At 39.2% G+C, this 25,617-nt stretch overlaps 1 protein-coding gene across 1 annotated transcript; it reads left to right on the top strand.

Moving 5' to 3' along the window:
* Window positions 1–448: 448 nt before the first annotated feature.
* Window positions 449–24,418, top strand: LOC118800318 (trichohyalin-like). Its single transcript, XM_036560519.1, has 11 exons — window positions 449–526; window positions 8,973–9,035; window positions 9,201–9,524; window positions 17,913–17,920; window positions 18,761–18,787; window positions 19,022–19,082; window positions 19,883–20,350; window positions 20,424–20,492; window positions 20,978–21,763; window positions 22,915–22,986; window positions 23,090–24,418. Exons 2-11 carry the CDS (start codon window positions 9,017–9,019, stop codon window positions 24,403–24,405), a joined length of 3,150 nt encoding a protein of 1,049 aa, XP_036416412.1. The 5' UTR covers window positions 449–526; window positions 8,973–9,016; the 3' UTR covers window positions 24,406–24,418.
* Window positions 24,419–25,617: the final 1,199 nt, after the last annotated feature.

The raw sequence follows: 25,617 nt of genomic DNA, 5'->3' as shown, positions 1-25,617 counted from the left end.
ATTAATTACAGAAATGTATTACATAAAGAAAAAAAGCTGTAACTTTTCCATATTTCACACTAAAGAAATTCAATAGAGAAACAACTTAATAAGAAACACATAATGAAATGTCTATGACTAAAACACAAACATATTCTTCTTCTTCTTATATTATCATTATTAATAATAATAATAATAATAATTGTTGTTATTATTATTATTATTATTATTATTATTATTACTATTATTATTATTATTATTATTGTTGTTTAAAGACATGCAGTCAGGTCAGTTGGACACAATAAATTGCCCCTAGGTGTGCGTGAGTGTGTATGTGTGTGAGTGTGTGTGTTTTGATAAATAATATTTTGGGAGGGTTTGAAGAAGTTGTTTTGGAAACTCTTAAACCAGGTAAGTCAGTCTGAAGATCAAACATAGCAACTGTAAAGAACTTTAAGTGAAAGTAGTTCAGCATTTCACTCTGGATGATACAGTGTGGACATATTACACCTACAGCAGCGATGTGACTATATGAAGAACAGCAAAGGTAAGAGCAGTTAGCATCATGCTAAAGCTTACTCTAAACATTGAACCTGTGCAGAAAACTAAAAACTTCATCTTAATGTACTATAAAATTGATTTAGTTACGGATTTTAAATGGTTTTTCTTTTTCTCTTTTGTGTATGCATCTGTATAAGGAGATCTTAAACTTCCAGAGTCCCATTATAACTTTACTTTGTTGTTTTAGTGTGTAATTGTTTTTACCATGTTGTATCAGAGACAGTTCATTTTTCATCAGACAAATGAGATAAGAATTTCATTAAAATAAAATAAAAATATTTAAAATAAATTATTGCCCCCCCAGCACTGGTACTCTTCTCCTGTTCTGTTTAACAGGACTGGAGAATGCAGAGCAAGCAATTAAAATCATCCCTTAATACAGAATTGTAGCACAGCCTGTTCTACCCTGGGCTCAGGAAAGACGCTGGACATGGGGTTGAAGGTCGTAGCAGCCATTTACTCCAAACAAACACAAAACAACTCAGAACCAAAGCTGACCACATTTGAGTGACTTCAAAGCTAGACTTTTCAGTCCTTTTCAGCTCTTCAGTCTGCTGCTGCTGCTCGTCCCCCTCTCTCTCTCTCTGTTCCCTCTCCACTCTTTTTAAAAGGCTCCTGAACCGAGAAGGACAGAGCTTGTTGCTCTGCCTCCCTGTCACAGCCCCTGCTTCACAGCTAGTCGAATGTAAGGTGTAGTCTAGCAGCCCAACTGCGAAACAGGAGGCATGACCTGGATCCTGCCTTCGTGCCTCTCATGGCTGTTGTCGCCTTTCCCCGTTTTCAGGCTGACTTCCTCCTCCCGCTGTCACTCATGACTCTTGGTGGTGTTTAGGATTCAGGCCCTACCTTCCTGCCAGCTCTCGTGGCTCTCTTCGGGGCCTGGGTGGCGAGTGCGTTGCACAAGAATCTTTCCAGATCTTCCTGGGTCCTAGCTCTTGGTCAGGGATGGTGGAGTAGCTAAGTAGCACGCTACAGTTGTATGAAATGTAGCTAATAGCTGTAGCGCTTACAAATTTTTGTGTAGCTATGTATACAATTTTACTACAGGCTTCAGGCGATCCGCACAAAATCTGAACCATAGAATGTGGTCGTTAACTGGGCTGGTGGCGACTATGCAATCCTGACTGAGCCGCAGACAGTTCGAGCAAATGGGCACGCGCTGATCACCACTTACTAGTAGGTTTAGCTCAGGCTTAGCATTAAAATGTTAAGAAGAGCCATTTTGTCCTTTTAATGAAAATGAAACCACCTTGGGAGCCACAACATTTTATTTACTATGTTGGTTGTAAACATGTCTCAGTATGTGCTGATAATACAGGCTAAAAATTCAATAAACAAAAACACAGACTTACTTTGCTCTGCTTTAAGCTATAGCCGCTTTTCTCACATCTCAGGAAACTTCTCAGTGAGTTTCTTGTAAAATGTCTCTCAATGTTGGACTTTTTACAAAGCTGAAGTCGCTTCCCATTCTCCTGCTTCTCATTCAAATTGTCCTGTTCCATCTTAAATGATTGTACTGCTGCGCCATTTAAGGAGGAGCGGGAAAATTCGAACGAGAAGCTGGTGAATGAAAAGCTGAACTTCAGCCTCACGAGTTGTTGCAGATTAGAATGATTATAAATGCAAATAAGCCCATTTATCTACAAATTATCGATGTTTGTGTTAAATCTCTCTGTGTGCCTTTTCGTGGTCTGTGTTGCTGTGTGTCCAGCTGTCTGCGCGTCAGTCTTCAGCATTAAAGGTTGGTGAATTAGCAGTTATGCGTTAACTCCAGCGTTTAAGAGCATTTATTGTGAAACCTGTGGTAGAACTGTGTGTTATAATGAGTTTACAGTAAAGGAGGATTATTATGTTATTTTACCTAAAAATCTACAATGCATTGCACAAAGTTGTTCGGTTTGTATTTGGATGTTTTTGTTGACTTTTGTAAGGAAAAACCTGAATAGTTGACTTTGCCTTTACTTAGTCTACATTTTTGTTGGATATCCACCTTTGGGGAGGACAAATAGTTTGACATTATAATTAAACTTGACTGGACACAGGCCTTGAGGATAAGGACAGAACAACTTCATTTTCAGCCATGACTAAAATATATTGTAAAATTGTGCTTGTGACTTTGGCTTTAAAGAACCACTGGATGGTTTTGTGATGAACATGTTGTGAAGAATTTACACGCTGAGTTGGAAGTTGAGTGAACACAGCACGCTGTCCGAGTATCTGACCAAATCAGACATTCAGCTTCAGTTTCTCCACAATCTGAAATCTGAAGAAGCCCCAAGATGGTAAAAAATGGCTGTAACAGTCAGTAAAATCTTTACCGTTCTGAGGATGGACAGTCTGTTTGATCATCAGCCAGTCTGTGTGTTTGTACGTAGAAAAATCATTTTATATTTTTCATTTTGTATTTTAGAAGAAAAATTCTGTATCCTTTTTCATTTTAAATTTTAACAAACATCCTAAGCTTTTTTTCTTTTTATATTACACATCTTTAGTAAAAAAAAAAGTTGTAACAACAAAAAAATTATCTTTTTTATTTTATATTATAGAATGTTTGTACTGTAATTAGTCTGAAAATAATTTACTAAACCAATGCTTTATGTAATAATTAGATTAATTACATTTGATACTAAGAGCCAAATAAATTGTCAAATATGTAAAACTTTGAAGAAAAAATAAAGGACAAGGTTGCAAAAACTTCACAGGTCAGATGTCTCAGGCAGCCTGAGCAGTAAGCGAGTCTTTATCCAAAGTGTGGCAGAAGCCGAGGTGGTAAAAATGCAAATGAAATTGAAAAGTTTCTGCAAACTTCAGACACTTCTACTCTGCACCAACCCAGAAAATCACAGTTTAGAAGAGTTTTGTTGTTGTGCTGGAAAAAGAGCGCAGTGGAAGATAGACATGGTGGATTTAATCAATCTGTGAAAATACAGCGATGGAAATAAATGAATCTAACTTGTATAGACGTGTTTTCAAATTTCTCATGAGTAAAAGTGTTGCAGAATAAGAATGTCTGGAGTCTGACCAAAGCCTCTGAGGAAAAACTTTTACAAGACAGGACGTCTGTCATATTGCAAACTGATAAAGAGAAAAAGCTTTTTAATGAAATCTTTAAAAACTTCTAACCAACTTGCTAACATTTTACTGGTTAGCAAGTTGAAGGTGTTGGTCATGGAGAGATTTAAGATATTTTATAGCTTTTAACACTTAGAGTTTTTAAATGTTATTTTAGATCTGGTCAGAACTTACAATCCCACTTTTCACACATCTATTCAGAGAATCCTGAGGAGGAAAACAACCAAATTCAAGTGTCTCATCCTTTTTAGGGTAAAAGGATCCAGTAAACCGAACGTAAACAATGTGGTTTGAATTTCCAAAAAACAAAGAGCCTTTATGAAAAGTTATGAACGATCTTACACAGACAAACAGAACTGCAGTGAATGTGGAGCAGCACGTTAGAAATGGAGGTTCTGTGAGCAGCTCCAGTCGCTGCTGCACTACATGGAGCATGTAGAGCTTCATGCAGCCTCTGGCTGGAAACAGCGGCTGATGCCTGAGCTTGTTCAGTTTGATCAAAGTGCAGTCTGGAAAGCAGCTGAGTGAGATAATCAGATATCAGCTGTTCAGAGAGAATCACACAGAGAAGAGGAGAGAGAGCCTGGAGTGACAGAGAGGAGAGCAGGAGTGCTGAATAATTATTAAAGATGATTTATAAACTACACTGTAGATAAAATGTACATGAAACTGTTGATTTGTAATTTTTTTAAACTTTTTAGTGATAATTTAGAGAGTGAAGCCACTGCAACTGCTCCTGAGTAGCCAGACAGTTGTCCAGAACCTTGTTATGGCCTCTCCAAACTTTTTCCTATGTTTTGGATTTTGTTTGAGCCACCACTGCTGCTGCTGCTTTTTGTGTCTGTCAGTACTTATCTGCTGAGTCAGGAGTCCTCTGGGCCAACCAGTCCCTCAAGGCTTCTTCATCTTGACAGCCTCCCTCAACACTGGTGTCCACCAGGGGTCTCATGGGTTGCCATCCTGACAAGCACCAACAAGCTTTTGGCCACAGCCACGCCTGGCAGCTTTCACAATGTAGGTTTTGAACAGGGTCCATACAGACTCCATGTCCCCTAACATGAGAAGTTCTCCTGGAGGTAGGAGTTGAAATCGTTCTAGACAGGGGCCTCTGCCAGTCGTTCCCCCCACACCCTCACTATTCCCTTGGGCCTACCAGGTCTGAGCACTAGTCTTCCCTGCCATCTGATCCAACTCATTACCAGATGGTGATCTGTTGACACCTCAGCACCTCTTTTCACCTGAGTCTCCAGAACATATGGTCCCAATTCAGAAGAAATGAAAACAAAGTTGATCACTGACCTTTGACCCAGGAAGCTCTGGTACCAAGTACACTTATGAATGTCCTTGTGTTCAAACTTGGTGTTCATTATGGACAATCCATGACTAACACAGGGGTACCAGGCCAAATACTCTGAACTGCTGTTTGGGGCATAAGCATATACAACAGTCAGAGTTTTCCACCCTGTGATTTTAATTCACATTGAGGTGACCCTCTCATCCACCAGGACAAACTCCAACTGTACGGCAGCCAGCCGGGGGCTTGTGAGTATCCCCACACCTGCCTGCACCTCTCATCCTGTGCAACTCCTGAGTACGAGAGGGACCAACCCCCTATCAAGGAGTTTGGTTCCAGAGCCGACAATGTGAGTGGAAGTGAGCCCAAGTATATATATTTAGAACCTCTCTACCTCCCGCACAATCTCCGGCTCCTTCCTCCGAGCGAGGTTACACTCCATGTGCCAAGAGCCAGTTTCTGGCAGGGCTCCAGGCTGCCAAGGACCTCCCCGCCATCTACTACTGCCTATACAGCACTGCATCGTTGAAATGAAATAAGTCACTGTAACATTAACGACTCACACAATAATTACACAATTATACTATTTCCACTCAGTCTAAACATAAACATCACCTTTGGGCTCATAAATGATTTCTGTGAATTCAAGTTTGAAAATAATAATGAAACACTACAAATAAAATCACCAAAAATGACTAAAATTGAATCATAGTGGTGGAGTGTTAAATTAAACATTGTAAATCTCCATCCTAATCATGATGTGTTTATTCATATTTCAGTTACAAAACTCATAAAAATTCCCTTGGTCTATAGGAGCGACAGCAAATCGTACTGTGTGTGCTGATTTTTTTCATTATTCTGGTTACGCTGGATCTCCTTATATCTGCAGACAGGGATGGGATGTAGTGGAAAACTATACAGAATACAGAAATTAAGTATCTGTATTCAGTCTATGTTACATTTTGAGAAGAATTCAGAATACAGTTACTTTTTATAATTTTAGGAGAATAGTTTTAGAATACTTAGCAAGTAAAATAAAAACAATAAATCCTTAAACTATAAATGCTTGTTTATTAACTATATTAAAATCAGTGCATGGTGTATAGCAGACATGCTTCTTAGACAGTGGCACGAATGTCACTAGCGAGGCAACGGACTTGATCTCCCAGAATCCTCTGGGAGATCATGTGACTTTATCACTTCCTACAAACCCTGATACACACATGGACTTCATCTCCCAGAATACAATGGGAGATCAGCTGGTTGATGGTCTCCACACACGCTCCTATCAGCATTCAAGATCGCCTTCAAGTTCAAGTTTTAATGTGCTGCACGCACCTGTATCTATGATCACATGACCCCATCAGTTTAGCTTTTAAGCCCAGGCTTTAGCAGTAGTTGGTTGCGAGGTATTGTTTCATCTGCAAACTACTGAGCGTTCTTTCTATTATGTTACCGTGTATGACTTGCATTCTCGTTTATCTGACTCAGATTTTTGATTTGCCCATTGGATTGTTTGCCCTGGATCTCTGTTTTTGGTGTTTTGACCTTTTGCCTGTTGTTGACAACAATTTTGGATTTTGACTTCATCATTAAAGCCTGCTTGTCTTCGTTCATCCGCGAGCGTCTCTATTCTGTGATAATCAATACAGACAGACTCTAAAGAGAATCTCAGCTAACGGCTTCTTTGCAAACACTGAAGTTCTAAGCTAAGTTGTACTGGACTTTTTTGTGTGTCATAATGTAACATACATGTTATTAACCGTATATCACATAGCTACTCACTTTATAGTCAAATGTGAAAAGTATGGTAAATTGTTTATAGTATTAATTATAGTTTTCTAATATGGTGAGTTTGATTAACACTGTTTCTGAATAATCTGTCTCTCGGTCTGTCTTTCTTTCTCTCTCTTTATTCAATTCAGTAAGCTTTACTAGGAGGACCATATCAAGTTACAGTATTGCCAAAGCACAAACAAGACCGAACAATGAGAATGAGAAAAAACATTACAGCCTTTTTCAAAAACAATTCATGTCTCTCTCTCCTGAAACATGAAGCTCAGCTAAACAGTTCATTTCATGCCCAACATACTCTACAGCTATAAAAACACTCCAAAGACATCTCAAAGTAAATTCATTCAATCAAAACATCAACACTAGTGCTCTAACAACAATACTTTATCAATCACAGCACAATCACCTCAGAAACAGTAAGATCTGTTGGCATTAAGGCAGATCCACTGTTTTATTTAAATCTCTCTGAAGTATTAACGAGTCGTTTGCTGTGTAGTTTTCATCCACATCACACCTAATGTCCTCTATGTGCGGGTCCTGTAAAGGACTATCTATTGTGAGCACAATAAATCCAGAAGTGACCCCATTTTATAGATGGTCTTCATCTAGGTAGGACTTCAGCTCAAATGGGAATTTCAGCTCAGCTGTGATTGGCACTTCTACACACAATCAGCAGTTTGTCTTTATAATCAATACCATTTTTGGGCTTTCATTGTTGTCTGATTATAGCATTTGTGATTGAGTAAATTAAATGCAGTTTATTTCAGGTTGGATTCTGGAGATAAGTATGACAGTGTTTGCAAGCATTTGAAAAAAAAAGAGCTCTAGAAAGATACAGTTTTGTTAAGGGCTGAGACTGAATAAGAAGAGAATTAAAGAATTTGTGAATCTGTGGTCACTGAATGTATTTTGCATTCAAACAAGACTGTTTTCGGTTTGATCCAAACAGAGTGGAGCTGAAATAACACTGATAAGTTTTATTAAAGAGAACTCAGTACTAAAAATGCTGGTTGGCAGTTGTAAAAAAAATAAAATAAATAAATAAATAAACTACTACTACTACTACTAATGATAATGTGATGTTGATGATAATGTGATCACTCACTGTCTCTCGTATTGTGGCAGGCAGATATACACTCCCTAAACACTTTATAAGAAACATCATTTTTTCAGCTCCACTTACCACACAGGTGAACTTTGTAGTTCTACAATTACAGACTGTAGTCCATCTGTTTCTCTGCATACTTTGTTATCCCCCTTTCACCCTGTTGTTCAATGGTCAGGACCCCACAGGACAACCAAAGAGCTGGTACTATTTGGGTGGTGGATCATTCTCAGCACTGCAGTGACACTGATGTGGTGGTGGTGTGTTAGTGTATGTTGCTGCAGAGCTGCTGGAGTTTTTAAACACCACAGTGTCACTGCTGGACTGAAATTAGCCCACCAACCAAAAACATCCAGCCAACAGTGTCCTGTGACCACTGATGAAGGACTAGAGGATGACCAACACAGACTGTGCAGCAGCAGATGAGCTATCGTCTCTGACTTTACATCTACATCTAGGTGGACTGACAAGGTAGGAGTGTCTAATAGAGTGGACAGTGAGTGGACACAGTGTTTTAAAACTCCAGCAGCACTGCTGTGTCTGATCCACTCAGACCCGCACAACAAACTAACACACCACCACCATATCAGTGTTACTGGAATGCTGAGAATGATCCACCACCCAAATAGTACCTGCTCTGTGAGGGTCCTGTGGCACTGAAGAACAGGGTAACTATGGGATAACAAATTATTTAGAGAAACAGATGAACTACAGTCTGTAGTTGTACAACTACAAAGCGCACCTATGTGGTAAGTGGGACTGAAAAAAATGGTAGGTGTACCTGATAAAGTGCTTAGGGAGTGTGTATTGTCCTGTGTGTATTGTGCTGCTTTCTATCTTTTCTCCTAAACAGGATGGGCACTTTGTCTTTATTAGAGAAATGGTTTAATTAAGGGAGAATCTTCTCAAATGTTTATAAAATTAATTTTGCATAAATGCTTAAATTGTTCACATTTGTTCACTGAGTTTGTACTTTATCATTGTGATTCTGTATTTTAATATCAGTCACTATGCTCAGGTACTCCACTACAGTGTTCAGTTGTGTTAGGGTCAGAGAGCCCTGCATGTCGCTTTGTGCTTGTGTCTGTATTCCAATGGGTGATGTAGTTTTGTTAATTTCTCTGTCTCTCTCTCTCTCTCTCTCTCTCTCTCTCTCTCTCTCTGTAGGATTGTATTAGTGTGAATCTGTAGGAGGAGATAAAGAGATAAAAATGGCGGCTGCAAGAAACAGTAAGTTAAACTTCCAGAACCTACAAAAGGTTTTACTGTGAACATCATTAAATAATATTCAATCAGAGAGTTTATTTTTATTGTGGAGACACACGAGACACAACTATTAGTGTGTGTGTGTGTGTGTGTGTGTGTGTGTGTGTGTGTGTGTGTGTTTCTACACAGAGTTCATACTCTTTGGACCCTATAACAGAGAAGAACGCCATGAGCCTGGCTCTGCGGTCACTCTCTCCTGTCACCTGTCACCTGAAATCAGTGCTGTTGCCATGGAGATCAGGTGGTTTATGGAGACGGACTGTGTTTGTCTCTATAAGAACATGCAGGTGACAGAGGGGAGGGGCTACGAGGGCAGAGTGAGTCTGTTCACTCAGGAGCTGCAGAGAGGAAATGTCTCCTTACAGATCAGAGACTTCAGATGGTCAGATGAAGGAGATTATCTGTGTCAGGTCAGCAATGGAGACACAACAGAGGAGTGTGCAGTAAGAGTGTGTAAGTATTCCAGAAATTCACTCTACATAAACTCATCATCATCCTCAGCGTCTCAGAATAAAAGACGAAAAGACAGAAATGAGAAACACAGATGTTCAGAATGGTGTTGTGTTCAGATAAAGGAGGTAAAACATACAGAGGATAAATGATGTTAATGTGGAGTGAAGGACAGATGGAGCATTTCAGTAGAATAAACAGTGGTTGCATTCCTTTCTGGAGGCAGCTGCCTAATTAGTCACTGCCTTCAAAAGTAGTTCTCTTGTTGGGCAGCATTTTAACTGAAAATGAACCTTAATAGGCGTTGCATTGGGGCGCTTTTCAGAACCGTGGTATGTTATAGGCTGTTTTAAGAGGTTGCATCTGCGATTACATGCTCGGCTTGTTGCCCTAATATGACAGATAATTTTGACTGCTACTTTGTGAATCCCAATCTTCCAATCTAACACTCCATAAATTCACATCCTCACCTTCCATTCCCGTGACAAAGTGTTCGCAATCAGTTGTGTGATGCTAGTGCAGCTATGAGCCACTCTGGTACAGACCTCGGTTCTCTCTCCTAAATACCCCTCGGCCGTCTGCCTGCTCCTTCTGCAGTTACAGTCCAGTCCACATCCAATTGAAATCCATTTTCATCATACCTGCTGCTCTGGCTAGCGAGCTTTCGGTCTAGGATCTCAATTTCCCTGGCCACGCGCAGTCTCTTTTAAAATTCTGCCAGCTCCAACAGGGCTGCAGTGCTTTAAGCCTCGACAGCTCACATTCCTCTGCTCCTGCCCTTGCCCTTCACAAACGTCGTCCAAACTGCACCCTTCTCTGGACCGCAACGATGCGCCAGTGCGCCCTGACATACGAATCGCATCTCCCATGCTGATGTATTCGACTCTGTCTCGGCTTCGGGCGGAGGTAAACACACCTGCTCTTTGCTGCCATTGTTTTACCTTCAGTTTGCGTGGCTGCACAGACCACATGACAACCACACTGTTCATGTGTCAGTTTCTCTGCTTCCTACCTACTGCGCTAGTTTTATTCTGCTGTGTATGTTTGTTTTTTTTTTTCTTTCTCATCCCACTTCCACCCATTTTCAACCCTACCCTTCTCTTTATCATCTCTCCCCTTCCCTTTCTCATCCAACCTCCTCCCTTTATCATCCAACACCTTTCCCTTTATCATCCTTCCCCTCCCTTATCATCCCTCCACTTCCCTCATTATTCCAGCCTCTCTCTCTCTCTCTCTCTCTCATCCTCTCACCCCTTTCATCCTGCAACCCCCCTTCCACCCCTTAGATCCCTCTACCTCAAGCCTCCATCCAATCTCAGCTCCATCTCAACCAGGCTCCATCTCGAATCAGCTCCTGCAACCCAGCTCTGCAGCTCCTTTCTGGCTCTTCATGGCTCCCATTCTGGCTCCATCTCAAGTTCAACTCCTTCTGGTTCAGCTCTGATGTGTCTCGGCTCTGCAACTTATTTCTGTCTCAACTCTGCTTCATATTGGATCAGCCCTGTCTCAGATCAGCTCCAGTGCAACCAGCTCTGTGACTCATGTCTGACTAAACTCTGCTCCATATTGGATCAGCTCCACTGCAAACAGCTCTGCTACTCATTTCTGACTCACCTTTGCTCTGTCTTGGATCAGCTCCAATACAGCTCAGTCCTGCATCTCATTTCTGGCTTCACTCAACTCCACCTCAGATTGGCTCCATCTCAGATCAGCTCATACACTCCTTAGTTCTGCAACTTATCTCTGACTCACCTTTGCTCCATCTTGGATCAGCTCCAGTACAAACAGCTCTGCAACTAATTTCTGGCTCCACTCGGCTTCATCTTGGATCAGCTCCTGTGTGCCTCAGCTCTGCAGCTCCTTCCCAATGTCATAACTGAACAACCGTGCTGTTGTCATGAGGATGAGTTTCCATACCAAACTACGTCCTGCAGTGGCCAGAGAATCATCCAGTTGCCTCGGTCACCAAGCCCATCAACTATCATATGGACCAGCTACCTCCAACAGTCATTCCTGCTCGATGTTCGTTTCATTCAAGATATAATCTGCTTTATTCTCATTCAACCCACATCCAAGCAAAAGGAGGCGTTTGACCGTATGGAGAGAATGGGGTGTTATCAAGGGTGAGCAGTACTACAGAATGGAGTGCTGTAATGGTCATTGTTCCCAAGCCAAATGGGAAGATCCACAAATGTGTGAGGTGAGAAACGCCTGTCTTAGTCTCTCCATCCACCCTAAAGCACTGCTGTGACCAACTAGTGCCATTTTTCATCAACATCTTCAACTCTGCTTCAAATCACTGGAACTTTGCTTTGTTCCTACTTTCCAGTCCTCAAAAGAATGAGCCTTGCTAGACTAAATGACTAGAGGCCAGTAGGCCAAACCCCTGTAGTCATGAAAGTCTTTGAATGCCTGGTCCTAGCCCACCCTAAGGATGTTACAAATCTACAGAGCTAACACATCTGTTGACGACACAGTCAACTTGCCCCTGCAATTCATACTACAGCATCTCGACAGATCTTGGGCCATATTACAGAAACTTCCTATCTTTTTGTCTTAACTTAAGATTTGATAGGTGAAGATAACATTTTTCAGAAATTTGTATTACAGAAGCAAATCATATATTCATTTATGAATGTTATCTTTTCTTACAGCATCTTATCTCAAGTTGGGAAATTTTAATCTACTCAATCAAAGTCGACAATTAACCATCATGTCTGTTACCTAGCAACTGACCACACATGACACAGCTGAAACATATCAAAATAATCAAGTTAGTTAGCCAGACAGCTAGCTGCTGTTACTCATGTAAAAAAATTGAAGTTTACAATATTATGACAGTGTTTTGTTCTGTTTATCAGAGCATCTCCGCTTCCCGGTTTCATGTTTCAGTTTTAGCTGACCGTGCTAATGTTTTTCCTCCTAAGAAACATCATCATGTTCAGCTGTGTCTCATTATTCACTGACATTGTTGTATTATTTTATCTAACGAGTTTTCATCAACGTTAACACACAAAGGTAATAAGTGGTCGTGTGTGTGCAGTGTCTGGGATTTTTAAAATTCAGTCAAACCACCGTTTTCAATGTAAATAAATGTAACGTCATTATGTTTCTGTCATTCTGTTTTTTTATCTGAAGTTAGGATAATATTATGAACTTAAGAATGGTTGTTCTGTAATAGCTACTGTCCTAAATTCATTCCTAACTGAAGTTGTCATGGTGACTAAACAGATAAGATAAGATTTCAGTGTTAAGAAGTTTCTGTATATGGGCTCTAGAACCTACACTAGAGTTCTCTGTCTGAGCTGTCTGTGCAAGATCCCATCTGCTGGTGGATTGTGGATTTCCTGACAAACTGGAGACAGCAGGCATGGCTAGGAAAACACACATCAGACATGTACTGCTTAACAAGCAACATTAACACCCACAACAGCAATGGCTCTGTGGTTTCCACCGTGGAGTCACTCAAGTTCCTGGGCACCACCATATCCAGGGACCTGAAGTGGGAGAGGAATGCTGTCTCCATAGCCAAGAGATCACAGCAGAGAATGTTCATTCTGAGATTGCTGGAGAAAGTTAACCTGCACCAAAGTCAGCTGATCCATATCTACACAACGACCATTGAGTCTGATCCCACATCATCCACAACCATTTGGTTTGGTTCTTCCACCTCACAAGAACGTGTCAAACTCCAGCACATAATTAGGACAGAGATGAGGATCATTGAATGTCGTCTGCCAACATTTCAGGACATCTACAACAGCAGGGTGATGAAGTGCACGGGCAAAATTACAGCTGACCCCTCTCATCCTGGACATCACGTCTTCCAGCCACTTCCCTCTGCTAGAAGATTCAGGGCCATCTAAACCAGCACAACCAGACATAATAACAGCTTTTTCCCCAGAGCTGTAGGACTCATTATCTACAGTAGACACCTAGCACTTTAAACTTAAACTAAACCAAACAAACCTCCCTGTCTGTATTACAGTAACTCCTCTGTAACATGATGTTTATTTGGACAACTGTCCAATGTTTTTACAATTTATTTTTACAAATAAATTGTAAAAACATTCATATTCTGTAATATTTTGTGAATAATAGTTTTTATAATATATTTTATAGTCTACTCAGGTCTACTCAGACCTGCATATGTACAGACATTCATGTCTCATGATCATGCACAGATATCCACACATCTCTTTAGCTCCTTTCAAATGGCTCTTTTTATTCTTTATTCTTTCTCCTATTTATTGTATTTAATTTTTTTCCTTACTTGTTAATAGTTTGTGTGCTGTTTAGTATGTTACATGTCATACATGTGTGCACTCACCAAGACAAATGCTTGGTGAAATAAAGTGATTCTGATTCTGATATGTGTGGATCTGAAAAACCTGAACAAGATACTTCAAATGGTGGATGTCCCAGCTGTTAGAGAGTTTCAATGAATGATCTGCCGTGATGAAATTCTTGTCTTTGGGCAGGACAAAATGGAGCATGACCAGCATCCACGTTGTGCGTTGAAGAAGATTCAGTCTGTGTGAATTTGGCAAGAGTGCCTTTTGTTGGACACAGAGCCACAGTGAATGGTCTTGAGCAGACAAAACAAAGTGAGAAAGTGAAAAACCTTATAAGTGCTTGTGATGCGGTGAGTTTCACACACCATCACAAGCCCTGATGCAGGCTAGAGACTGGAAGTGTAACCATTAGAGGTATGGACATTTAAGTAATGTAAAAGGTTACTTACCTGAATTCTTTTGATGTGCGTCCTTTAGGGGATGTCGGCGAGAGCTGTGGCTCCTCTTATCCTAGTCAGGCGGATCCACCGACGTAGGGAGGGGGGGTCCACTCTCATGCAGGTCCTGTAAAGGAAAGGAAAGATGTTAGAGGAATTGTGATTTTTCTATTTAATATTTGTATATATTTACCGCTAATATCATGGGTTGCCACCAGGTGTATGTTGCTGTACAGTACGTGTTGTGTGTGTGTGTGTGTATTAGTTATGTACCCCGCGATTGGGTTTGGTGTAGGCCGGGGCGGAGCTTAGAATACAAGAGCTCCGGGCCAGCCGTTCAGAGGGGTCTCACCTGTACTCACTACTAGCCGCCCGTGTAGTTAAGAGTCAGTGTGTTTGTAGATGTGTATGGAGTTCCAGCCCCGCAGCTGGTACTCAACCCCATTTGTAAATAGTGTATATATTGTGTTTTATTTCCGTTTGTACAGTGTTTTGTTTATTTGTTTATGTCCTGTCGCTCAATAAACTCACTTCTTGCAACTTGGAGTAATCGCGTTAGTAAGCGCCGGCCCACCCACACAGACCTTAACCACGAAGCCCACGTAAAGCCGAAATCCTCCATCTGGGGGCTATCACCATCTAACAGTGCTGACTTACTGTTTCCTGTGCCACACAGTGGAATCTGACACATACAGACAATTGTGTCATCTCTGTCAGTGACAGAGGCCCACTTCAAACAGATACAAGAGGCCCAAGCGGCAGATGAAACCTACTAAGCAATGAAACACCATTGTTTATCTAGCTGGCCAGAGAAACATTCTATTCACAAAGAACTCATGCCCTTTTTGTAAGTTAGAGCTGAACTTACGTTGGTTGACAGTCTTCTTCTAAAAGGAGACTTTTCGATTCTAGCTCCTGTGCAGAAAGAAATCCATCTCAGACACGTGAGGGCCACCAGGCATTTCTAAATGCTCATCATTCTGTAGGTGGCTGGGCCTTTCATCTCAAATTCATCAGATGGCTGAAAGCTGTTATGCTTGCAAACAATATTGAGTGCCCCACTGTGAGCTGCTACTGCCTACCTCAGTTTCAGTGTGTCCATGGCATTAAGTAGGTCTGGATTTGTTAGAATGCAAAAAGAAAACCTACTTGCACATTATTGATTATTTCTCCACATAGCTTCAGGTGGCACATCTCACATCTTCAGAGGTAACACTATGGGCGATCAAGGACACCTTTGCATGTCATGGCATCCCTGAGGAGGTTGTCTCCGATAATGGACTTCAGTTTGTGTCAGAGACCTTTCAACAGTTTGCAAAACGTTATACACACCAAAAGCAGCCTGCATCCTCAAGCAAAAGAGGAAGCAGAGTGTGTCGTCTGGATCATAAAAGGACTATGGGCTAAGAACACTTTACAAAGACTAGAACAAAGCTTTTCCGGTTTATAGAGCCACACCTTTGGAGCAGGGCTTCTCTCTCTCCCAGCTGCTCAAGGGGGAAATTCTTTTACACTACATACAACTACACTACACCCCAAATCTCTGGAGAGCTGACCCTTGAGTGGCCTAGCCTGTTGGAGTTCCAGAAAAGCGATTAAGAGGGGTGAGAGTGCCAGGCAATTAACTACAAAGGCTACAATAGTTCTCATCCTTGGAAGCACATGTATGGCTCTGTCATAGGACCAGCTCATACACCAAGATCTTAATTGGTAGAGACAGGGAGAGGGACACTTAGGAGAAACAGCATCTCTGTCCTACTGGATTTATCATTTCCTCTGAAAGACTTTCTAGTAGACTGTACTTCTAAACAGAATGATATCTGTACATTATTCCTGTTTCATTCAGTGAGGAAAACAATAAAAATGTACGTGTTCCCCCAGGAAAGATATTTTGAGTTAGAAAAGTCATAACAGTTAAGAACATATACACAGAATAAAAGTTCAAATGAGGTATTGCTTAGCTAAAAGGGAGAGGTGTCTTGGTAGTTACCACAGTACCCAGAGGGACCAGTGAATGTTTTGTACATGCTTATATGCTTGTGTATATTCTTTTGTCCTGTATGATGTCCACTCCTACCAGGACCCATGTCTGACCATTTGTTGTAACTACAATATTTCAAGCTGAAATTCATGTCTTCATGTGTAAAATACAAACAAATCAAAATTTGTTAAAGTAAATAATGAATTGTAAATTAAATATAATTTAAAGTATAAATTATCATATAAATTAATAGGAAATCTTGTCCATAAAATAAACAGTAATAAAATACAGAAGTCTGGGAAATATTTCAATTTTAAAGAAAGTGCATTTTATTAAACACTTATTATCATTTTAACCATTACTTATAATAAATTAATTTTATCATTTCATATTTTAAAGTTTATTTAATATCAGCACAATTATTTTTGTAATAATTTAAAAACCATTTTAATCATCACATCATGGATTTTCATGAAAAGCATTCAAGCAAAAAGTTTAATTTATTATTGAAATCAATCAAAGTTTTAGTTTAAACTCTAAATCAGTTTAGTTCAGTTCTAAATCACCTTAAATGTTGAGTTCTTCTTACAGAATCACTGAAATGTCAAACAGTGTAAAAGTTGATTTGAAGTGTGTTGAGGTTTGAATTATAAATATTGCTTTTGTTCATCTGTGAATATTATTTAATATTTAATTGTTTCATTCAAATATTTATCAGAGTTGAATTAAAGCAGGAAAAGTATGAAGTATTTTTGTTTTTAGGCTGAACTGACAAACTATTTTTACAGTGCATAAATGCAACACTGAGAATAATATTTCACTTTAAATCAACTAGTTTCATATTACTACATTATTTTAAAATGATTTTTTAGCTTTCCTTCATTTCTATCAGAGATATGAATTATTAATTTCTATACAATTTCTCTCTTTTTTTAAGCTGTAGGCCTAACATGGATCAAAATGGTCTTCATAACTTAAAATCCATTTCTAGTATTTTTTTTTTGAGAACTTATTTTCTCTTTTTTCCTCAAGAAGGACAGTTATGTCTGATTAATGCAATTAATTTAATGATTAATTATTAATTAAAACATGACATGTGCTGTGACTCCTTCATTGTTTATTAATATTTGAACATGAGCTTTTTAATTATACACACAATATAAAACAGTAAAACAGTAAATAGAAAACACTAAATGTACAGATTCATCTTTATGACGCGCCAGAAAGTCTGTGTTCTTTTTGAGGGCTGACATACTTGATGTCTTGTTGTTGGGGGTCTATTATGTTCAGAATTTCTTACTGTGATATAAACAGTGTCTCCAGTGCAGTCAGTGCAGGATGTTAATGATAGAGGAAGGTGAGCCAAATCAGAGAGAAACTCATTCAAATCTTACTTTAATCTATTTAAATTAAATAGATTAAACAGAATCATTTCTATAAGGGTTGAGTTTCTGCTGTAGGTTCACACTTTAACTGTTTAGCTGAACGTCTTCATGGAGTTGTACTGAAAGCACTGAGTGACAGTTCAGTAGTGAAGGATGAAGAACTACAGTACAGATGAGAAAAGGAGATTCTGATAAGGAGATAAAGAGTTAAAAAGACTGAAATATTATAACTGTAAAAGTGTTTCTCATGGAGATTTGACTAACTTTGTGTTTTCTTCTGTTTTATTTCACAGCATCATGGGTAAGTAAATAACTCTGTTTACTTATTTCTCTGCTGATTTTTATACTCTTATCACATGAACTACATTCTTATCACATGAACAAAGTCTCTGATCTCAGAATGAAAGCTTTTGTCTTCATCTCTCTCCTTCCTTCCCACAATGCTCCTGTGCATAATCCCACTGCACTGCAGAAATGTAGAGACAGTGAAGTTCACTGATGAGAAAAAGACACAACAAATAAAAGCAGTCTGGCTCTGTTGGGAGTGATGTCACTGTTCTTATGTGATGATGGAATATTTGAGTCGTTCATCATCAGTACATCATTATCATTAGAGTGTCTCTCATTACTGTAGTTTTCCTCTCCTCCATTACTGATCTGTCAGTAATGAGCCCATCTGAGTACTATCCAAACTCCTGACCCTCACTGCCTCTGTGCACAATTTAGTAGATACAGTAGTGAAACTTAAAGTGACTGGAGGGGCTTTTTAAGAGGACAGATCACTCTCACTCTCTCTGACTCATACAGTAACACAACTTTTTTCTGAAATATGCAACATAAAGATAACATGAACACCAATGCATTCATATTACTAAACCACAGTTGTGATTGACTCTGTATTAGTGACTGTTTTACCTATGACCTTAAGAAGTGAACAGTAGTTAATATCAGTACAATCTGACCAGCATGATAAGCAAATGTATTTATTTGCTAAATATTTTTAATAATTTATTTGTCAGTTTATTTGAAACATGAAATGCATGACCTGAAGAATGAAATGTTCAAGCTGTTTTATTCACTTCTACAGTCTGTAAAGAGTTTAAATGACAAAATTACTTACTAATTAGTTTCTCCTCTCCAGGATAAACCATATTTCTGTGTCTGGCAGGTGAGAACACTTATTAATAAACTTCATTAACTTCTGTCAAATGTGCAGCAAGAATTATTCCTGTTATAAAATCCTGCTGTAACTCTCTGCTTTAATCACTTCGTCCACCTGTGTTTAAATAGTTCAGTCAGCTACAATCAGCAGAGTCTCTACTGTTAGTAATATCGTCTCTCAGTGATTCATACTGACACCAACCATCATCACATCTTCACTCTGTTTTATTCTCTTCTACAGAGTAACAGAGAATGGACAGAAGAGGAGAGAAAGAAAATGAAGGAATCTGTTCTGCTGACCGGTGAGTTCTAAAAGAGATAAACAGGAAAACACAATGACAGCTAAGTGTGCTCAATTTTCATTTTATAATGTGGACAGATAAAAAAAAAACATCTCAGGTTTTTAATCATAATGAAAAAGATCACTTATTAATAATTATAGAATGCAGAGTTATTAGACTATTTCCTCTCTTATTCACTGTGATTAACTGGTTTTCATATAAATCATTCAGATCTCTCTGCTACAGTTTTAGAGATTCTTGTCATCGTGCTGTTCTGGTAAAGACAGACTGTAAAGGATGTGATGGTTTTGGACTTTGTGGATCTTCTTTCAGTCATTTTGGGTCATTGTGCTTGTCATGTCTGATTAAAAGCATCTGATTGGCTCACTTTCCACTAAATTTCCAGATGTGTCTCATCACAACGCTTATTATTCACAAACTACATAGAATTCAATGCAAACTGAGTTATTCTTAAGTGTAAGACTGAAGGGAAAGTCTGGAGGGGTTTCAGTGGGTTAAGAACTTCCTATACTGTAAATATGTTTAATGAGGTAGACAGATATTGTAGAGACAGTTTTGCACGCAAAAAAAGTAAAATTGTGAAAACACAGAAACAGCTTCCCAAAAATGAATCAGCTTCAAAGAAAAGACTTTCTTGAATGAACCAAAACTCAGCTTAGCTAAAGCTCTGTTCCACCAAGTTATCTACAATTAACAGATTGCTCACATATTTGATTATGATGAAGACCGCAAATGATGAAATGATGAATATATATATGAATCAATGTGGTGCTCAGGTGGGTTTTGAATGTTTCCCACAGAGTTCTCAGAAGAAGCCAAACTTCATAAAGATAAAGAGAGCATTTCAATGGAGAGAAACGTACAGCTGATGGAGAAAGAAAAACAAATTCAAGAGGAAGAAAAACTTCTGACAATAAACACAGAGACACTTCAGATGAAGGAAAAGATGCTGGAAGAGAAGGACAGACTTCTCAGAGAGACAAAAGAAAAACTGGAACAAATGACCAAAGAGACTCAGATACAGCTTAAAGATAAAGACTCACAACTGGAGAATCAGATCAAACTGCTGAGAGAGAAAGAGACTCTACTGGAGGTCACAGTGAAAGAGGTGGAAAGCAGTAAAAAGCAGCTGGAGACTCTGAGAAAGGAACTGCAGGACAAGAGCAGCAAACTACAGGAGATGATGATCCTACTGGAACAACAGAAAACTGAACTCACCCGTCAGCAGAAAGAGTTAGAAGAGAAAGAACAACAACTGAAACACACAGGTAAGAATTTAAGACACAGACTGATTGTAAAATATCTGACTGATAAATTAATATTCTGTCTTTATCATTTCAGCACAACAGAATTCAGACCTACAGACTGAAACTGAAACACTGACAACTCTCATTTCATCACAGACGACTGGTGAGTTTCAGGTTTAACCACAGTAACCTCAGTCTTTATGATCTTTAGAAAATATTATGATCAAATAATCACATTAATACATTCATCACCATTAATTCATCTCTCCCATTAATTAGCAAGTGAGGTTTTCTGACTCTACTTCTCCTCACTGATCTTTATCAGACTTTCCTAATGGGAAGATACAGTCTAGACATTGTTGATGTTTTAGTACTGACTAATAAACAGAAGTCTTTGATATCACTGTGCTGAAAATATGTGATCCCATGGGGGTGACGGTGGGTGGGGCAGGGGAGCATTTCACAAAGCAGGATTTTTCAATTAGCCTGAAAACCAAAAACACGCCAGTCCAATCGGAGAAGAGCTGAGCAACAATCCTATTGGACAAGCCACAACCTTTGGCTTAAGTTTTCTAGCTTACTGAGAAAACCTTCTTTGTGAAATACCATCCAAGCCAACTGTGAACTCAAAATGATGATTTCTTACAGATTTAACTGTGAAGGCTAAACAACTTGAAGAGAAAACAACCATTATAACAGAGAGAGACACACAGCTAATGGAGAGAGAAAAACAAGTGGAGGAGAAAGACAGACTTCTGACAGAAAAGACAATAACACTTCAGATGAAGGAGAAGATTTTAGAAGAGAAAGACAAACTTCTCACAGAGACACAAGATGAACTGAGACAAACAACAAAGACATTAGAGAATCATAGAATACAAATGGAAGAAATGGAGAAAAGACTTGAGGAGAAAGAAGAAGATTTAAAAGAGAGAAAACAAGAACTGAAAGATAACACGATTATAAAAGAACATTTAGAGATTATTGATAAGAGAGATTCATTATTAAAGGAAACTAATGAAAGATTAGAAAGTGTTAATAAACAGCTTAAAGATAAAGACTCACAACTGGAGAATCAGATCAAACTGCTGAGAGAGAAAGAGACTCTACTGGAGATCACAGTGAAAGAGGTGGAAAGCAGTAAAAAGCAGCTGGAGACTCTGAGAAAGGAACTGCAGGACAAGAGCAGCAAACTACAGGAGATGATGATCCTACTGGAACAACAGAAAACTGAAGTGAGTGAAAAAGACAAACAGCTTGAAGAGAAGGAGAGACTTTTAAGTGAGAGAAACACACAGCTAATGGAAAGAGACAAGCAGGTTGAGGAGAAAGACAGACTTCTAGAGGAGAGAAACAAGCAGCTGCAGGAGAGAACAGATCCAGACTCAGCAGCTCCAGCCAGGAGGAGACATAGCAAAGACAAACCTCCAATCAGTAAGTAAATACTAAGGTTGCATGAAGATGCTTGAAATATTTTAAAATCTAAATGTGCACTGTGCTGTGAAAATGCTATGATATAATCACATACTATAGATGTCTAACAACATAGAATGCAGCTATATATTCCACAAAAACATAAGCTGTAATATAAATAAAAAAAAAACAAACCTGTCCATCATGTTCCAATATGTAGTTGTGTAAGAGTTTGAGAACAGCAAAACATTAAACAGCAAAATGTTAAACTATAATACATAAGTAAATAAATAAATATATAGATACATTTTTGTCCGTTAACTTCTGATTTCATCTGACAGCCATTAGAAATAAGTGAGTGTTTCTCTATATAAAGATCGAGAAGAACTGAATTACATTCTGGAGAAGAACGTTCTTCACAAGTTACCTTGCAAAAATGGGGAAACTCACAAGAACCTGAGAACAGAGAACATAAGTATTACAGTTTGAGATGCTGTGTACTCAGTGTTTCCACCGCACAGTTCTCTGAGCTCAGCTGTTTCACCAGCACTAATAATAATTAGTCAACAAGCTCAGAATGTAATACAAGAAATCTAAAAACACTACAATACAAATGATTCAAATGATAGCAGCCATGACGATGGCGTCACTGTCGTTTAAATGTCCACGAGCCAACAGCAGAAAAACTGTGAATTTATAAGTAAATTTATAGAACTGCAAGGTATGAAACAAATCTGAGTAAAAGTTACTGCAGTAACTCTTCTCCTAAAGGAAAAGTAGCTGAGCTGCTGTGCTGATCCAGAGGAGAGCCACGCTGAGGAGAAAGAGAGGCTACTCACTATAATAACACTTATATTCAGTTATGACTTACTGTGGTTCCCTTTGCTGTGCCAGATACAAGCTAATGTGTTCTAAAAATAGCCATTTAATCATTCCAAATAAATAATTTAGCTAATACAACCAATACAATGAGAATGTGTGACTTAATTTAAAAAATATAGAATAAAAAACTGGAATTTTTAATTACAATTAAAATTAAACTTCTTTTCAGTGATTAGTAGTTGATGCCACTAAATTAGAAGTTCAAAAAAAAATTGACAAGATGGAGGCACCCGAGGTGAAAAAATAGTCAACAACATAATCTCCTCTTTGCTGGTTGTTCTGTTTCATAGTGAGTGGAGAGACTCCAGAATCTGCAGCACCACTCAGGAGAAGAAACAGTCTGCAGGGAAGTCCTCCACATAGTAAATGATTTCACTTTCATATAATATCTTAAATATTTGTTTAAATATAATAATCACCATCACACAGTGAGAAATGAAATGCCTCATTCTTGTTGATTTGCAGTGAGTGGAGAATCCTCTAGTTCAGCCTCTCCAGAGTCAGTTCCTGTAGCAGAGCTCAGGCTGGTGCTGCTGGGGAGGACTGGATGTGGGAAGAGAGCAGCAGGAAACACCATCCTGGGCAGAGAGGAGAGGAGCCAGGCTGGAGCGTCTGTAGTGAGGCAGCAGAGTGAGAGCAGACAGGGGGAGGTGGCTGGGAGGCAGGTGACTGTGGTGGACACTCCTGACTGGTTCTGTCCTGGACTCTCTCTGGAGGAGCTGAGACAGGACGTGGGACTCTGTGTCCATCTGTCTACCCCAGGACCCCACGCCTTCCTCCTAGTCATACCAGTGAAGCAGTCTACAGGAGAGGAGAGAAGCATGCTGGAGAAAATGGAGGAGATCTTTGGAGAGAGATGTTGGAGGAACACCATGATCCTTTTCACTGTTACTGATGAAGTCCAAGAGAAGAACATTGAAGAGTTTATCCAGTCAGGAAACCAGGAGGTCCAGAGACTTGTAGAGAAATGTGGGAACAGGTTTCACTGTCTCAGCATTAAGGAGAGTGGAGATGGTTCTCAAACCTCAGAGCTGCTGGAGAAGATAGAGAAGATGGTGGAAGGAAACAGAGAGAAATTCTACAGCAGTGAGATCTACCTGGAGACACAATCTCAGATCAGAGAGATAGAGAAAAGAATTGTGAGAGAAAGAGAGGAGATGAGAGAGAGACAAGAAAGAGAAACTAGAGACAGACTGGAGAGATGTGTACAGAAGACTTTAATTAAATTTACAGAATCAACTGCTGACATTCATAGAAAGATAACTCAGCATGAAGAGCGAATAACTAAACTAGAGGGAATGTTAAAAGAGGAAAGAGACGAGAAGAAAAAGGTAGAGCTGGAGAGAGAGGTGGAGAGAGAGATTCAGCAGAGAAATGAGGTTCAGTCGGAGCTGGAGAGACTGAAAGAAGAGATTGAAAAGGAGAGGAGAGAGATAGAGGAGAGACACAGACAGGAGATGGAGGAGATCAGGGAGACGTATGAAGGAGAAGTTAAGATGGAGGCAGAGAGAAACCTCATGAAGATCATCCTGCCTGAACTCCAGCAGAGAATCTGGGAACTCATAATAAAGAAACAGAAAGAGTTTGATTGTAGGATGGATGAAAAGGAGAGAGAGATAGAAACACTGAGACGGAGACTCAGAGAGGGAGTCAGAGAGGGAATCACAGCAGGAGGAGATGATCATCAGGAGGACGCTAGAGGACTGTTTAGCAGGTTAACACAGCGGCTGCTTTGGGGAACACTCAGTGATCCAGTTATAATCACTCGGTCAGATCAGTGAGAGCTCCTGACTGACTTTCAGATGCACTGATTTATCTGATAGAGTGTTGAGCTCAGGATGAGGGAATATTTCCCTGCAGTGTTACTGTGTTTCATTTTACTGTGATTATACAGTATATTACTATATTACTGCAGTGTTACTGTATGTGGTTTTATTGTAATTATACAGTATGAAACGTTCAGCCACAGCAGAATCAGTAAATTGAATGACAACAGCTGCTCTAGACATCAGATTGTAGAGGAAAGATCTACTGTGATCTGTTTAGTGTGTCTTCTGCTCCATCTTTACCTCTTTTACATTTTTGATTTTTCTGTAATTCAGAAAAGTTTGTACAATAAAGGTTTTATATGAGCTGAATTGCTGCAGCCATATTTGTCTTTGTCTTCACTATAAAACACATTCTTAGATTTAATCATTTCTTCATTTCTATCTACATAGTCTAATTTTTAAATTTCGTGTTTCGTTCCATAATTTTGGTCTACATAATCACGGCTACTATTAAATTCAGTGGTGAGTCTTTACTGTTAAGTGGTTTTGATGTTGGTTTTGGAAAAGTGTCATTCTTTGTCTCATAGTGACCGACAGCAGCAGCAGCCACGCAAGCACTGGGATAGTGACAGTGGTGAAAATGGATGAATATCAGAGTGGAGCTGTAGCAGTGTTGATTGTTTATTTACACTGGATAAAAGCAGAAAGATACTTTGTACTATTAAACTTTTTTTATATAATACTGAATTCCAGAAATTAAATGTTTGGTGTTCCTTACTCTTAAAAATCACCATCTGGTTTATTCCACCCCACAGTTCATGGCAAAAGTTCAGAAAATTGAACTTTTGATGGAACATTGCGCTGATTGCTGCTGCTGGTGGTGGCAGAATTTTCTGTTGCTGCTCCATCGAAATGTATGAATATCAATGGCCAGCATGTAAACACATTAAAGACAAACTAGCTTGTCAAAGTTTTTAAACAGTTTAAAGTCATCAGGGCTCATTGGAGCAATACTGACTCTTCTTTCTGTAAAAGGCTGTTTACAAACAAGACTTCAACATTTAAAGAAATCAAAGCTGTCACAGACTAAATTACTTTATCTGTGTCTTTAATTATTTGTTCTTAAGACTATTAAAAGCTTAATGTTTTGCTATTTTTGTACAGGTGTGTTCAAAAATGTTCATTTCTGCTGGCAAGCCTTTGCCAGTATATTAGCACTAAGAA

Source organism: Colossoma macropomum, unplaced genomic scaffold (genome assembly GCF_904425465.1).
Source record: "Colossoma macropomum unplaced genomic scaffold, Colossoma_macropomum, whole genome shotgun sequence".
Classification (NCBI taxonomy): Eukaryota; Metazoa; Chordata; class Actinopteri; order Characiformes; family Serrasalmidae; genus Colossoma; species Colossoma macropomum.
Note: the sequence above shows the minus strand (reverse complement) of the source record. Positions and strands in the feature narration are given on the sequence as shown.

Excerpts from the sequence above, each read along its gene's own strand:
- LOC118800318 (XM_036560519.1), top strand. Across the intron at positions 20,351-20,423 it reads ACAACAACTGAAACACACAG|CACAACAGAATTCAGACCTA; the intron begins GTAAGAATTTAA and ends TTATCATTTCAG. Across the intron at positions 21,764-22,914 it reads CAAAGACAAACCTCCAATCA|TGAGTGGAGAGACTCCAGAA; the intron begins GTAAGTAAATAC and ends TCTGTTTCATAG.